General features: G+C 58.3%; 2 protein-coding genes across 3 annotated transcripts in view; one reads left to right on the forward strand and one right to left on the reverse strand.

Annotated features, from left to right (window-relative positions):
- Positions 1-5,839, forward strand: part of USP35 (ubiquitin specific peptidase 35) — a 51,917-nt gene extending 46,078 nt beyond the window's left edge. The window contains exons 8-11 of the mRNA XM_004763463.3: positions 873-966; positions 1,860-1,966; positions 2,496-3,756; positions 4,713-5,839. Coding sequence (XP_004763520.1) covers positions 873-966; positions 1,860-1,966; positions 2,496-3,756; positions 4,713-4,880 — 1,630 coding nt within the window. The 3' untranslated portion in view covers positions 4,881-5,839. The remainder of the gene's footprint in view (positions 1-872; positions 967-1,859; positions 1,967-2,495; positions 3,757-4,712) is intronic.
- A 1,079-nt stretch (positions 5,840-6,918) lies between these two features.
- The window catches only part of GAB2 (GRB2 associated binding protein 2), a 189,898-nt gene continuing 184,532 nt past the window's right edge, over positions 6,919-12,284 (reverse strand). For both annotated transcript variants that reach the window (XM_045071519.1, XM_045071520.1), the window contains 2 exons: positions 10,687-10,812; positions 6,919-10,019 (listed from right to left, as the gene is read on the reverse strand). In XM_045071519.1, the coding sequence (XP_044927454.1) occupies positions 9,876-10,019; positions 10,687-10,812 (270 nt within the window). In that variant the 3' untranslated portion in view covers positions 6,919-9,875. The remainder of the gene's footprint in view (positions 10,020-10,686; positions 10,813-12,284) is intronic.

Consider the following 12,284-nt stretch of genomic DNA (forward strand, 5'->3'; position numbering starts at 1 on the left):
TTCCAGTCTGCTACAGACTGTTAATTTTTGTAAAATACAGTCAGACAACCTACCAGAATACTGATCCTGTGCTTACATGATGGTAGTGAGGTCACATTGCTGTACACATCCCTAACTGCTCCCTCAGCTCCTGCACTTGAACTTTGTGACGGATGGCAAGGGGGTCATGCTTGGGTAACACTGTTCTGTGCAGCAGGCTTAGGTTGGAAAGATGCCTGACCTGGCTGCCCAGAGCTGTTTGTGAGCACAGGAGCTAAGGTGAGGCCTGGGAATTGGCTCGCTCCAAGGCAGTGCTGGTGTCAGCAGGGCCTCCTTCCCCTCTCCCACAGGGTCCCACCCGGTTGTGGGGAGACTGTCTCTCCCTGCCGTATCCTCCTTGTGCAGCGCACTCCTCACATGGACCCCTGCCTCCCTCATTCGAAGGCAGCAGAACCACTTGGGTGGTCTTAGGGCCATGGCGTGGGGGTCCTGAGAAGGGGCTGTGAGAGCAGACTGGGAGGGACCTGGTTGCAGCAAGGCCAGCTGCTCTGGGTGGCTCTGAAGGCCGTTTCCGGGGGAGGAAGAGATGGGTGTGCGCCACGGAGGTGCGGACTGGCGCACGCAGGAGAGTTCCAGCCTTCCCGCCCTGCGACTGTAGGCTCTCAGCTCCCTGGAGCCTTTGAGTCTCAGGGTCGTGGGCTGTCTGAACTGGAACGAGCTGCGGGGCCGACTTCACTGTCCAGGCTGGGTTGTTCACCTGCTTTTTCTTGCCTGAGCTTGAGGTAGCTGCTGTGCCTTGAGGCTGGGTGCCGGGGTTGCCTGGGCTGCGGGTGAGGAGAGGCTCCTTGGATGCCCTCGGCTTACACCCTGGATGCTTTTGCTTTCTTCTGAAGCTTCAGACACTGTGTGCTCAGACTGACGGAGAACAACTCCCAGCCCCTGATGACCAAGCTTCAGTGGCTCTTTGCCTTCCTAGAGCACAGCCAGGTGAGTGCAGGGGGCTTGGTGCACGATGGAGAGGCGGCCCCTGGGCTGCCACCTCCCTGCTTGTGGGTCGAAGGCCCTGCTTCCTGGGGTATGCTGGTGAGTCCCACGTTGGGGCTGGCGTGGGTTCATGGTCGGTTTGGTGCCTCATGGGACAGGAGAGGGAGTGCTTCCTTGTGCCCCCTTCTGTGTGCTGATGGCCAGGTCTCTCCCATCAGTAATTCATGCCCTTGTGCTAGATGCTGTTTGTCTCATCTGCTGTCATTTCTGAGCACTGGCATCGCCAGGCCCCCTGAGGGCTGTATTTGTTTTGTTCACGGTCTCTGCCCTCATGGGACCTGAAACCCTTGGCCAGGCATTATGCAAGGCCCTGTGGGGGTCACAGAGAGGAGGAAGCCACAGTTCGGGTCTTCATGGAGCCCATAGTCTGGTGGGGAAGGTGGAGCTGCAGAGAACAGTTGTAATGCTTGAAAGGAGGGAAATGCAGTGTTGTGTGCACGCAAGGGAGAGAAGAGCTGATTGTGGCAGGGGGCGGGACCATTGGGAAGACCTCATGGAACAGGTGTCCGTGCATCTGGATCTTGAACTCTGTAGGCTTTTGATGGAGGGAAGATGTTTTAGACAGAGGGAAGGGCAATGGAGAAGGGTCTGGAAAGAAATAGGTGTGCTGGGGGAGAGCAAATCACTAGAGAAACAAGCCTAAGGCCGTGCGCAGGGGCTGCATGGACGTGGTGGGAGAGGCTGGGTCAGGGACGAGTGGTGGGGAGGACTTCATGGTGGAGGCCAGGGAGTTTGGGACAGAGAGTCCCCAGGTACCCTCGGGCCTAGCGTGCAGCAGAGCTGGTTAGTGAGTGGCCTCCTGCTCCTGATGTGCCTTCCACCTGCCTTGGTCCTAGCGGCCTGCCATCTCTCCAGAGAACTTTCTCTCTGCATCCTGGACACCCTGGTTCAGCCCCGGCACCCAGCAGGACTGCTCAGAGTACCTAAAGTACCTGCTGGATCGGTAAGGGGGGCCAGACGGGCTCTGCTTGGGGGCTTGGGAGCCGGAGGAGGGTGCCTGAGGGATAGCCCATCTCCCCGCTGCGTGACCTGTCCCTGGAAGCGGGTGCCACACTGCACTCACGGAAGGCGCAGCGAATGGTGCCGTGAGGGCTGGGCAGGGCTGCGTGTGAGGGACATTTGCTCACCAGAGCCCTGACTGGGGAGGGGTCAGTGCGTGCATATGCGTGTGTTCTGCTTGCTTGAGTGTGTGTGTGCACGTGTTCAGCACAGCACTGGGGGCACATGCATGTAGACGTGGCACCTCTCCACATGGCAGGTTCGTGGGCCTGCCTGGAGGGAAGTGTGTGGCATGTGTGCCTGGCTTGTGAGTGCATTTGTGTGGATGTCATTGGCACCTATGTGTGGGGACTGTGCATAACCATGCACACGTCTAAGCGGGTGGCCCCTGGATAAGGTGGATGGCCCAGATCAGGGCCAAGCACTGAGAATGGATCCGTGCGTGTGTGAAATCCCCATGCTCTCTGCTCCAGGCTGCACGAAGAGGAGAAAACAGGGACAAGGATCTGCCAAAAGCTCAAGCAGTCCAGCTTGCCATCCCCTCCGGAGGAGCCCCCCAGCCCAAGTCCCACCTCCGTGGAGAAAATGTTCGGAGGCAAGATTGTGACTCGCATACGCTGCCTCCGCTGCCTCAACGTCTCCTCCAGAGAGGAGGCCTTCACGGACCTCTCTCTTGCTTTCCCCCCTACTGAGCGCTGTCGCCGCCGCCGCCTGGGCTCAGTGATGCTCCCTGCAGAGGACATAGGCGGCCGGGAACCCCAGGCATCCTCCCAAGCCCAGGTTCCAGGCAGGGTCGGTCCTCGGAGGCAGAGGAAACACTGTGTCACGGGGGACGCCCCCACCTCTGTCCTGGCTGTGGAAGGTCTGGGCCGCCAGGGACCTGGGGGGCTGAGCCGTGGGGAGGAGAAGGTGGAGAGGGAGGAGCAAGCAGAGGAAGCAGCACAGGAGGTGGAAAGGACCCAAGAGGAGGAGGGGGAAGAGGAGAAAGAGAAAGAGGAGGAGGAAGAAAAGGCAGAGAAGGAGAAGGAGGCTGAGACCACGAAGGAGAAGGAAGAGGACAGCCCGGGGCCAGGGACCCACCGGGGTGCCCCTGCCTCCACGCCCGCCGGAGAGGGCTCCCGCTCTGTCCTGGACCTGGTCAACTACTTCCTGTGCCCTGAAAGGCTGACGGCTGAGAACCGCTACTACTGCGAGCCCTGTGCTTCGCTGCAGGACGCCGAGAAGGCGGTGGAGCTGAGCCAGGGGCCGCGCTACCTCATCCTGACCCTGCTGCGCTTCTCCTTCGACCTGCGCACCATGCGCCGCCGCAAGATCCTGGACGACGTCTCCATCCCCTTGCTGCTCCGCCTGCCGCTGGCGGGGGGCCGGGGCCAGGCCTACGACCTCTGCAGCGTCGTCGTGCACTCTGGAGTGTCCTCGGAGAGTGGCCACTACTACTGCTATGCCCGGGAGGGCGCCGCCCGCCCAGCCCCCTTGCCGGGCGCTGCAGATAGGCCTGAGCCGGAGAACCAGTGGTACCTGTTCAACGACACTCGGGTATCCTTCTCCTCCTTTGAGTCTGTCAGCAACGTCACCTCCTTCTTCCCCAAGGACACGGCCTACGTGCTCTTTTACCGGCAGCGGCCCGGGGAGGGGCCCGAGGCCGAGCCTGGCTCTCCCAGAGGCCGCGCGGAGCCCACCCTCCACAAAGATTTGATGGAGGCCATTTCCAAAGACAACATCCTTTACCTGCAGGTGAGCAGGCCCGGGGCCTCTGAGCTCATCCCCGGGTGGAAGGCTTCCCTGCACAGCAGCCGCCTCGGGTGGGATACTCCCCTGTGTGCTCCCCTTCGGCTCCCCTGTCATTAACCCTCTTGTGCCGGGACCGTACAGGTGGACTCTACAGACAGAACCCCTTACTTCAGAGGAGCAGACGTTCAGGAATTACCAGTTGTTTATTCACGCTTGTCCTGAGTGTGCGAAGGAGCTCCCCGGGATTGTGTGGTGGAAGGTCGAGGCTTCCAGGGGTACCTGGGGACCACGCTGCCCAGAACCTCCTCTCATATGCCTTCGACTCCCCTCTTCTGAGTCAGGGGTGGTATCAGAATACTTAGCAGCTGGAACGGCAGAGGCCATGAACCACTAGAGTCATCCCACGGGGCCCTGTGGGCAGCGGCGCCGGAGTCCGTGTGGGGACACCAGGCTGGCTGTAGGTTTCTGATGGGTCTTCCAGGTGGCGGGGCAGCGGGCGAGGAGCGACTGTGAGGCTGGCCTCCATTCAGCCTGAGGACGGGCATGTTCCTCATGCCTCGCTGGGCAGTGAGCTGGACAGCCGTGTCAGGACACCAGAGGGCTCCTGTGTGGTGGGATATGCTCCTTCTTCCTGGGGCCATGGCAGGCCCTCATCAGTTACTCTGTCTTGTGTCTTGTGTCAATGAACTCCTTTTCCCCAGGGGCTAGGAGTTGTTACTGGGAGAAGAGTGGCTTTGAAGGCTAGATAGAAGGTAGAAGGAAGCTCCACCCCAGCCACCCTCCTGCAGGGCTGGCACATCCTGCGGGCAGGACCTGAGGGTCCTTGGTGCTTGGCCCAAGGCACCCCGGAGACAGTTGGAACTGCTATGCTGGATGGCAGTGGGTTGGGGTGCAGTGAAGCCTCTGGCTTCAGAGCCTGAATTTTAAACCTCCTTCCGCATCCGCATCTGTGTTCCCAGGAACAGGAGAAGGAGGCCCGAAGCAGGGCGGCCTACATCTCTGCGCTCCCAGCCTCTCCGCACTGGGGGAGGGGCTTCGACGAAGACAAGGATGAGGACGAAGGCTCACCAGGAGGCTGCAGTCCTGCAGGTGGCAGTGGTGGTGACTTCCACAGACTGGTCTTCTAATGTGGACCCTGCCCCAGCCTGCTCCCACCTGCGGGGGGCGCCACAGCCCACTGCATGGAGGCCTTGATCATCTCCCTCAGGGAACTGGGTGGGGACCGAGGCAGAGGCGCTCTGCCAGGTGGGGTCTGGTGGAGGCAGGTCCAGCCTTGAAGACAGGCCCCCCTCCCAAGGGCAGGGAAGGTGGAGAGGAAGCTTCTGGGATGTCACTCCTCAGCCTGGAGGGTGCAGAGAGACAGATACAGAGGTGAGAGCCAAGCCCCTGACCCTGGGCCTCAGGCCCCGATCCTGGGATCAGCACCATTAAGATTTCTCACCCAAGTGTCCTGGTCAACTTGAAACAGCTTAGATGGACACTCTCTGGGCCTTGTCCCCCTGTCCCCCCAGCAGGCTACGTGCCGGGGCTGACTTCACAGCTACAGTGTTTTGCCATCAAGTAGCATAGCCCTCCTTGCTCCCTTCAGACAATCCTATTGCTCTCTAGTATAAAAAGCAGAGCAGGGTCGGAGCCACCTTCTGGGTTCTCTGAGGGGGTTCCAGAGGCTCCAGCTGGGGTTGCCCACACCCTTGGTACTTCTTTGAGGGGAGTGTAGGTGGGAAGCAGCCTGGCACGGGGTCAGAGACTGTGCATAGAGGGGACAGTCCCCCCCCGAAACCCTATCTCCCCTAGCCTGCCTCAGTGCCTGAGATGCCACCACCTGCATCCCCTTTCTGGTTAAGATAGAGAATCTTATTCTACTGCAGCTATGTTTGCATTTCTCACGAAGCCATCATCAGATCTGAGGAAAGCTGGCTGGCTCAGCTCCTCATCTGTGGGCATGCGAGCCATGGCCTCGGGGCTGCTGGGGGTGGTTTGGTGAGGAGCAGATATTGACCTCATGTGCCCTGACACTGCTGTACCCTTCTACACAGAGAGAAGAGACTCAGGGTCTCAAACGGGAATAAAAATAGGTTTCTCCGAAGCCTTTAAAGATGTCATTCTTTCTGCCTCAGTGGCCGAGATGGCGGCAGTGCCCTTTGTTTCTTGCTGTGTCTGGGCAGTGAGAAGGGTACAACCTGTGCCCTCTTGGCTTGTGTGACGCCCCACAGGAGGTGACAGTGTGCCACGCTTAAGCGCTTGCAAGTTCAAGGTGAGGACCGGGAGAACCCCGAGAGTAGAGCTGGGACCAGCAGTGGTCATAGTCCCCAGAGGCAGGTGCTGGTAGAGGCAAGGACACTCATTACCCTGAGAGGCAGTTACCCAGTCCACTGCCCAAGGAAGTCCTGTTGGGGGGACTCACCTATTGGGTGAAGCCAGAGGCCCTGCATCTGGAGATTTTTCAGACCCTGAGAACTCTGGACTGCCCAGAACTGGCTACTGCTGCTCCCACATTCTTCCTGCCTTCCCTGGGAGAACCTGGTACAGGTCTGTGGCCCCCTCCTGGGATTGGCTATGGCCAGGAGGAAAGAGGGGGGTGGGTAGCCCCCCCCCCTGGTGTCCCCAGGTGCCAGCCCATTCTTGGAGCTGGGGAGGTCATGTAGGAGCCCTTTCCACCCCAACCCTACCCATCTGGGGGAACAAAGCAGGTGGGAAGTCAGGGACAGAGGCCATGGTGTGGCCAGGGACTGCAAGGGCTGGCTGGCTGGCCAGTGCTGGAGGTGGAGGAGGTGAGTTTTGGCCTATGTCCCAGAGGCTTGAGACATCAGACCTTAGGAATCAGCGAAACTGGGCTGGTAGTCTGGCAGAGACCAAGTCATGCCCAAAATTCATCTCTACACTCCGTGCACCTTCTAAGATGAATGGGTGGAAGTTACAGTTTTCATTTTCTACATCAGGAACATACATTCCAAGGTAAGGAGGATTCATTCTCGTTCCCAGTCAAGATGAGGGCCCCATTACTCCCTATTAAAATGAAAGGGAGCAGAATGGCTCCTATCTTCACGGGGCCCTGAAGAGCTGGGTGTAGGCGGATACATGGGTGGCCCCCAGGCAGGGATTCAATGCAGGCGGGTTCCCTCCCCGGCGCCTTCAGACAAGGCAGGCTCCAGCAGCCTTCTCTGGTTGCTTCTAATGGACTTTATTGTTGTCCTGCTCCAACACCACGTAAAAAGGGCCCTGCAAGCTCCAGGCCTGTGCCGTGTGTCACCACAGCAAAACCAGGACTCACAAGAACACATTCCCACCCCGCCCCAGACCTACGCACAGGATAAATACATGTTACACATTTTTAAAAGAGAAAACAGAATAAATTAATAACTTAAGTGATTAGGCACCAACAGTGATTTGAAAAATTAAATGTCGATTTTAAAATGGTATAACAGGGCAAGAACCTAAGACTGGGCTGTTAGCCCCTTTTCTCTTCCTGACAGACAGTTCTGTGCGAAATGATTCTAAATTTCAAGACACATGTAACCAACACACAAGAATACACACCACCATCTATCACAGGACAGCCTGCACCTCGAGGGGGCCCCTCCACAGGCAGCACAGGGAGCTTGCAAAGTCCCAGAACGTTGGCTCCCGGAGGAGGGAGCTGCAGTGCTCCTGGGCCCAGCCTCGCTTCCTCATGGGGTGCCCAGAGCTCTTGGAAGAGTGTGAGGGGGGTCGGCCGGGGCAAGCCCTTGCTCCACTCACTGCAGAGCGGGAAGGGTTGTGCTTCTCTCCTACAAATGGGGCGTATTTGAAGGGTTTCAAATGTAGAAGTCTTCAAAGTCCCATCTCGGGAAGGGGACCGGGGCAGACTGACTAAGGCCCTGGGTGCTGCCCATCCCCGGTGAGCCAGACCCCTGCAGAGAAACAGCCTGGAAGGGCCTTAGCCACCCTCTGATGGAACCATCCTTTCACAGGAGGTGGCTCCTTGGGACCTTGCTTTGCTCAACTCCCTGGAACCCTTCCTCCCTCTCTGCTGCTTGTTCCTGCTGGCCCAGGCACCGTGCGTCCTGGGTCTGCCCTTGCCAGGCCACCAGGGAGCTAAACTGAACAGGCAGGTGTGTACTAGACACCGGGTTGGGGGAGGCCCGAGTCTCTACATTCACCAGGCCATCATCCTCTTACACGTCCTTCTGTCTCTGCCCCTCCACCTTCACTCTGAGGGCTTGGGAGCTGCAGGAACCAAGAGCTGGAAGGAGGCCTCCTTGGACACTAGATTTGAACACTCAGTTTCATTCATAGTCCAAAGTGCTGGCACCTGGGTCACAGGGCAGCGCCACTCAATGCTCTGCCCTAGGAGACCCTGCAGCGAGGGCCTTAAAGGGACAGTGTCAGCCACTGCCATCAGCCCCAGTGCTTTACCCTGCCCTTCTTCCTGCCTCTCGAGCCCATCTCAGCACCCCCTTTTCCCAGACTTCACCTATCCCTGATCTGCACTACCATCCTGAAGTAGCCTTGCTTCCAGTCTCTCTCACGGCCCTTACCAATGTCCTGTGCCCTTGGGTCTCCCCTACCCACACCTCAAGTGCACAAATTCTCAAATTCCCAGAACCTGGCTCCGGCAGCCATTCATCAGTGCCCACTGAGTTGAGCTGAACTGCTAGGAGAGCGTGCAGAAAATCCTCCTGGCCGGAGTGGGGCTTCTGAGACCATGGCCAGGTGTGTGCTCACGGGAACCCAAAGGTGAGCGGTAGCCACCTCTGTCAGCCATGGTGGGAAGTATTTTTTTCTGTAGGAATGAGATCTGTTCATCCCAGGGTGGGATGAGACCTCGGCAACCCTGGAAGATTTGGGCAAGAACCATCGGCAAAAGATTCAGATCTGTCCTTCCCACCTTAGGACAAAATACCTGGTGGGGGAGGACACAGCTCATGCAGGGCCTTTAAGCCACAGGAGCAGAGGTCTGGCCTCTCCCTTCCCAGGGACCAGGTCTGAATCCAACATGGCTCAGGGTTCCCGGGACCATACTCCTACTGGCTTAGGCTGCAGCAGAAGCCCCAGCCCTCCCCAACATCCTCTTGGCCCCACCCTCCCCTGCAATGCTTTCCCCATGACCCTCACACTCACCGCTCTGGCCTGCAGCCCCAGGCATTGCCCGGGCTTTCCACCCCACCCCCACCCCCCTGCCCCCAGCTGCACTGTCCGACTCCTGCCTCTCAGCCCATCAGTTATCTGCGCTCCCCCACCACCTGTCCTGCAGAGGCACGTTTGCTGCTCCCTCCCCACTACAGCGGCCAGCCCCTCAGGGGTAGCCCCTGCAGTACCTACCCACTGCCCCCGACTCCCTCTCCACCTTGCACTGGCTGCAGCACCCCACACCTTCCTAGCCCCTCCTGTACGCCCATGGGGGGCCTGGGTGCGCCACTGGACTAGGGGCCCTGGTCACCCCTGCCCATCCTCCTCTGTTTTCCCTCTCTTGTGTCCTCCTCCCTTTGCCTCTCCGAACCCATTCCAACTACACAGGGGCAGGACTCCTGTCCGTATCACCTGCCTTTTGCATCCAGGACCTCCTTCCTGTGTCCCTCAAGACCACTGCTAACCTTCCTTCTCAACTTCATCTTTTGGGGGCCTTGCCTTGTTCTACCAAGACAAGGATGAAATCCATGTCCACTTTCCTCTGCTGGTCCTGGGCTCCCTGGGTCAGCGAGACAATGTGGCATCTTCTGGGACTGAAGGAGAGGTAGCCCAGTAGCTGGAGGGCTTGAGGGCTAGGACCGGAAGTGAGGTGTGGAATCTGGCTCAGAGCCCCAGCCCCTCCCAAAGCCTAATAGGTGTTCGGGTCTAAAGGACAGGAAGAGGCTGAAGGATGTTTTTTGGCAATAGCTCTAACTAAGGTGGGTAGAGGCATGGCCATTACTGGTAAAAATCAAAGGGGGGCCCCGAGTGGGCAGAGGAAGTGCCTTGATCAGGCCCTCTCCTCTTAGGAGAGGGGTTCAGGGTCCCTGACATCAAGTGCTTTGAAGGCCAGAGTGGCAGGAGGGGGCACTGGGAGAGGAGCGATTGTGTGAGTTGGGAGGTGGGGGTAGAGGAGAGGAGCCAGCACTGGAGATGCTGCCTCCTGGCCCCTCCCCAGGTGCGGTGGCCCCATATCACAGTTTGGCGCCCTTGGAAGGCTCCGAGGACTGCCGCACATCTGTCCACTCCTGCATGGTGCTCTGCAGGGCCTGGGTCTTCTCCTTGTCCACTTGAACGTAGTCCACCTTCTCATCAGAAGTGACAGATGACGTGGATGGCTGAGGACAGAATGGGGAGGTGGCTGTGAGTTATCCGGATGGTGGGGAACAGGGGTGGGGGGGTCTCTTTCTGAGCTCCTGAAGGGGAGAGGAGATGGGCATCAGGAGCCTGTATTGTTTCTGAAAGGGACCTTTACAGCCCACCCTGTATCTCTCCTGCACTGCAACAGCCCTCGTCAGCACTCCTGGTTTCCCAGCCCCCAGGGGACCCTGGCCTTCAGTTCGGCCTCCACCCACCTCCCTATGAAGAAATTTGCCAGGTGCAAACAAGGACCCGCCAGAGGGGAGCACTGGCAGCCAGCCCACTGTCTGGACTGGGCAGCCAAGTGTGCTTCCTGGAGCGGCTTTCTGGGGCCCGGGAGTCTCTGCTGCAGGTCCCTGTACCAAAGGCAGTGGATGCACCTCGCCAGTTCTCAGAAGCTCAAGACCAGGACACAGCATCCTTGCGGCTTGGCTCTGTCACTCATTCCCTTTGTAACCCTGAGCGGATCCCGGCTCCTGGCCTGCACCCATTTGCTCACTGGTACAAGGGAGATGGACTGGCTGAGAAGGCTGGACAGAACTCGAGCCCCTGTGCTTTCAGAGGCGGCGTGCAGGTCCTCTAAGACCCAGACTAAAGGAAAAGCAGGCAGGCAGCACAAGGCCAAGGGCTAGGCTGTGGCGGTACCTTGCGGTGGGGGCTGGGGGAGCTCGGCTGGAAGTCCAGGGCAAGATAATCAACACTGCCCGTGCTCTTCTTCGGGGCAGGACTGTTGGTGCCACTGGGAATGGGAGATGCAGACACTGGATTTTGCTATTACAAAGGAGAGAAAAACCATTTGTAAGTGTAGAAAGCAGACGAACCCACCACCTGGAAAAACCCACACCTCTGGATGTGGAGTGCCCACTCAGAGTCCCGCGCTGGGCCAGGGACTGCTCATGTCCTCATTTAAACCCTCATAAGGATCCTGGGATGTAGCTATTCTTACTATTCTTGTTTAAAACAAAGATAAAACTATGGTTCAGAGAAGTGGCCTGACGCCTGTCCCCAGCACGTCTGTGTCTAGTCCCCAGAACTAGTGGAGATGTTACTTTACATGGCAAAGAGACTCTGCACGTGTGGTTAAATTAAGGATAATCAGATGGAGATCATCCTGCACCGTCCCACTGGGCCCTGTGTAACCACAGGGGTCCTTTTAAGTAAAGGAGAAAGGCAGGAGCATCGAATCGGAGAAGCTGAGGCTGGAAGGACAGGGCTGCTGACGGGGCCACCAACCAAGGCACACAGGCAGCCTCAAGAAGCTGAAGAAGGCAAGGATCAGATTCTCCCTTGGGGCCTCTGGAAAGGACACAGCTCTGCTAACCCCTTGGTTTTAGTCCTGTAAGACCCATTTTGGGATTTTGACCTCCCGAACAGTAAGAGAATAAATTTGTGTCATTTCAACCTGGGAAAAAAAATGTTGCCTGTGCTTGTCCAGCTGGCGAGTGGGGCCGGGAACCGAGTCTGTTGTCAGGCTCCCAGACCCACTTGAGTCTCGCTGTACCGTGCTGCCTCCCTCCCGGGGTGGCTGGCCCAGTTTCCTCCACTGGCTCCCTGACCGACCCTGTGTTTGCCTGCTGGTCCCCAACACGGGGCACCCCTCCTTTATGCCCTGGAGGTTGGAAAGCAGGTGGCACCACACCTGCTTCTCCGAATCTCCCATCTCTGGCCTCGAACAGGGCAGTGTCCCCGAAGCAGCTGGCCCCCAATGGCCCTGGCTCCTGCCCCTCCAGGATCCAAGCAGGGTGGCCTTCTCCCCAGGCTCCTGCACTGGCTCTGCAAGGGGGGACACTCTTGGCTCCACTCTCCGTCCAGGCACCAAGACCAACATCTAGGAGTTTCCTGAAGTCTTATTCTAATGAGAATGGCAACAGTCCTGTGTTCTATTTCCTGGCTGCTGACTGTTGCTCCAGTACGGATGTAGCAGCTACAGAAGCTGGGCAGCTACTCCCCGTTCAACGAGAACGTCAGGGAGGCAAGTTCTCACGTGCGGACAGTGTTTATCCCTCTGTCATCGCCTTCACCACTGCGCATCATGGTAACGTGTGTCCAGGCTACTCTAGTCATTCTCTGTAGGCTCCCAGGGACAGTTCTGAGGCACCGGTCTCATTACCTGGCCTTTTAAACCTTCTGTGGCTCCCTGTGGCCCACAGGGAAAGCCCAGGCTTCCCAAGACTGCATTCGGGGTCATTCATAAGCTGCGGCCAGCCCAATCTCCAGCTGTAGCCATAGTTAACCACTCTCCT

The sequence above is a fragment of the Mustela putorius genome, unplaced genomic scaffold (assembly GCF_011764305.1).
Source record: "Mustela putorius furo isolate JIRA1106 unplaced genomic scaffold, ASM1176430v1.1 tig00003987_pilon_pilon_pilon, whole genome shotgun sequence".
NCBI classification, from domain to species: domain Eukaryota; kingdom Metazoa; phylum Chordata; class Mammalia; order Carnivora; family Mustelidae; genus Mustela; species Mustela putorius.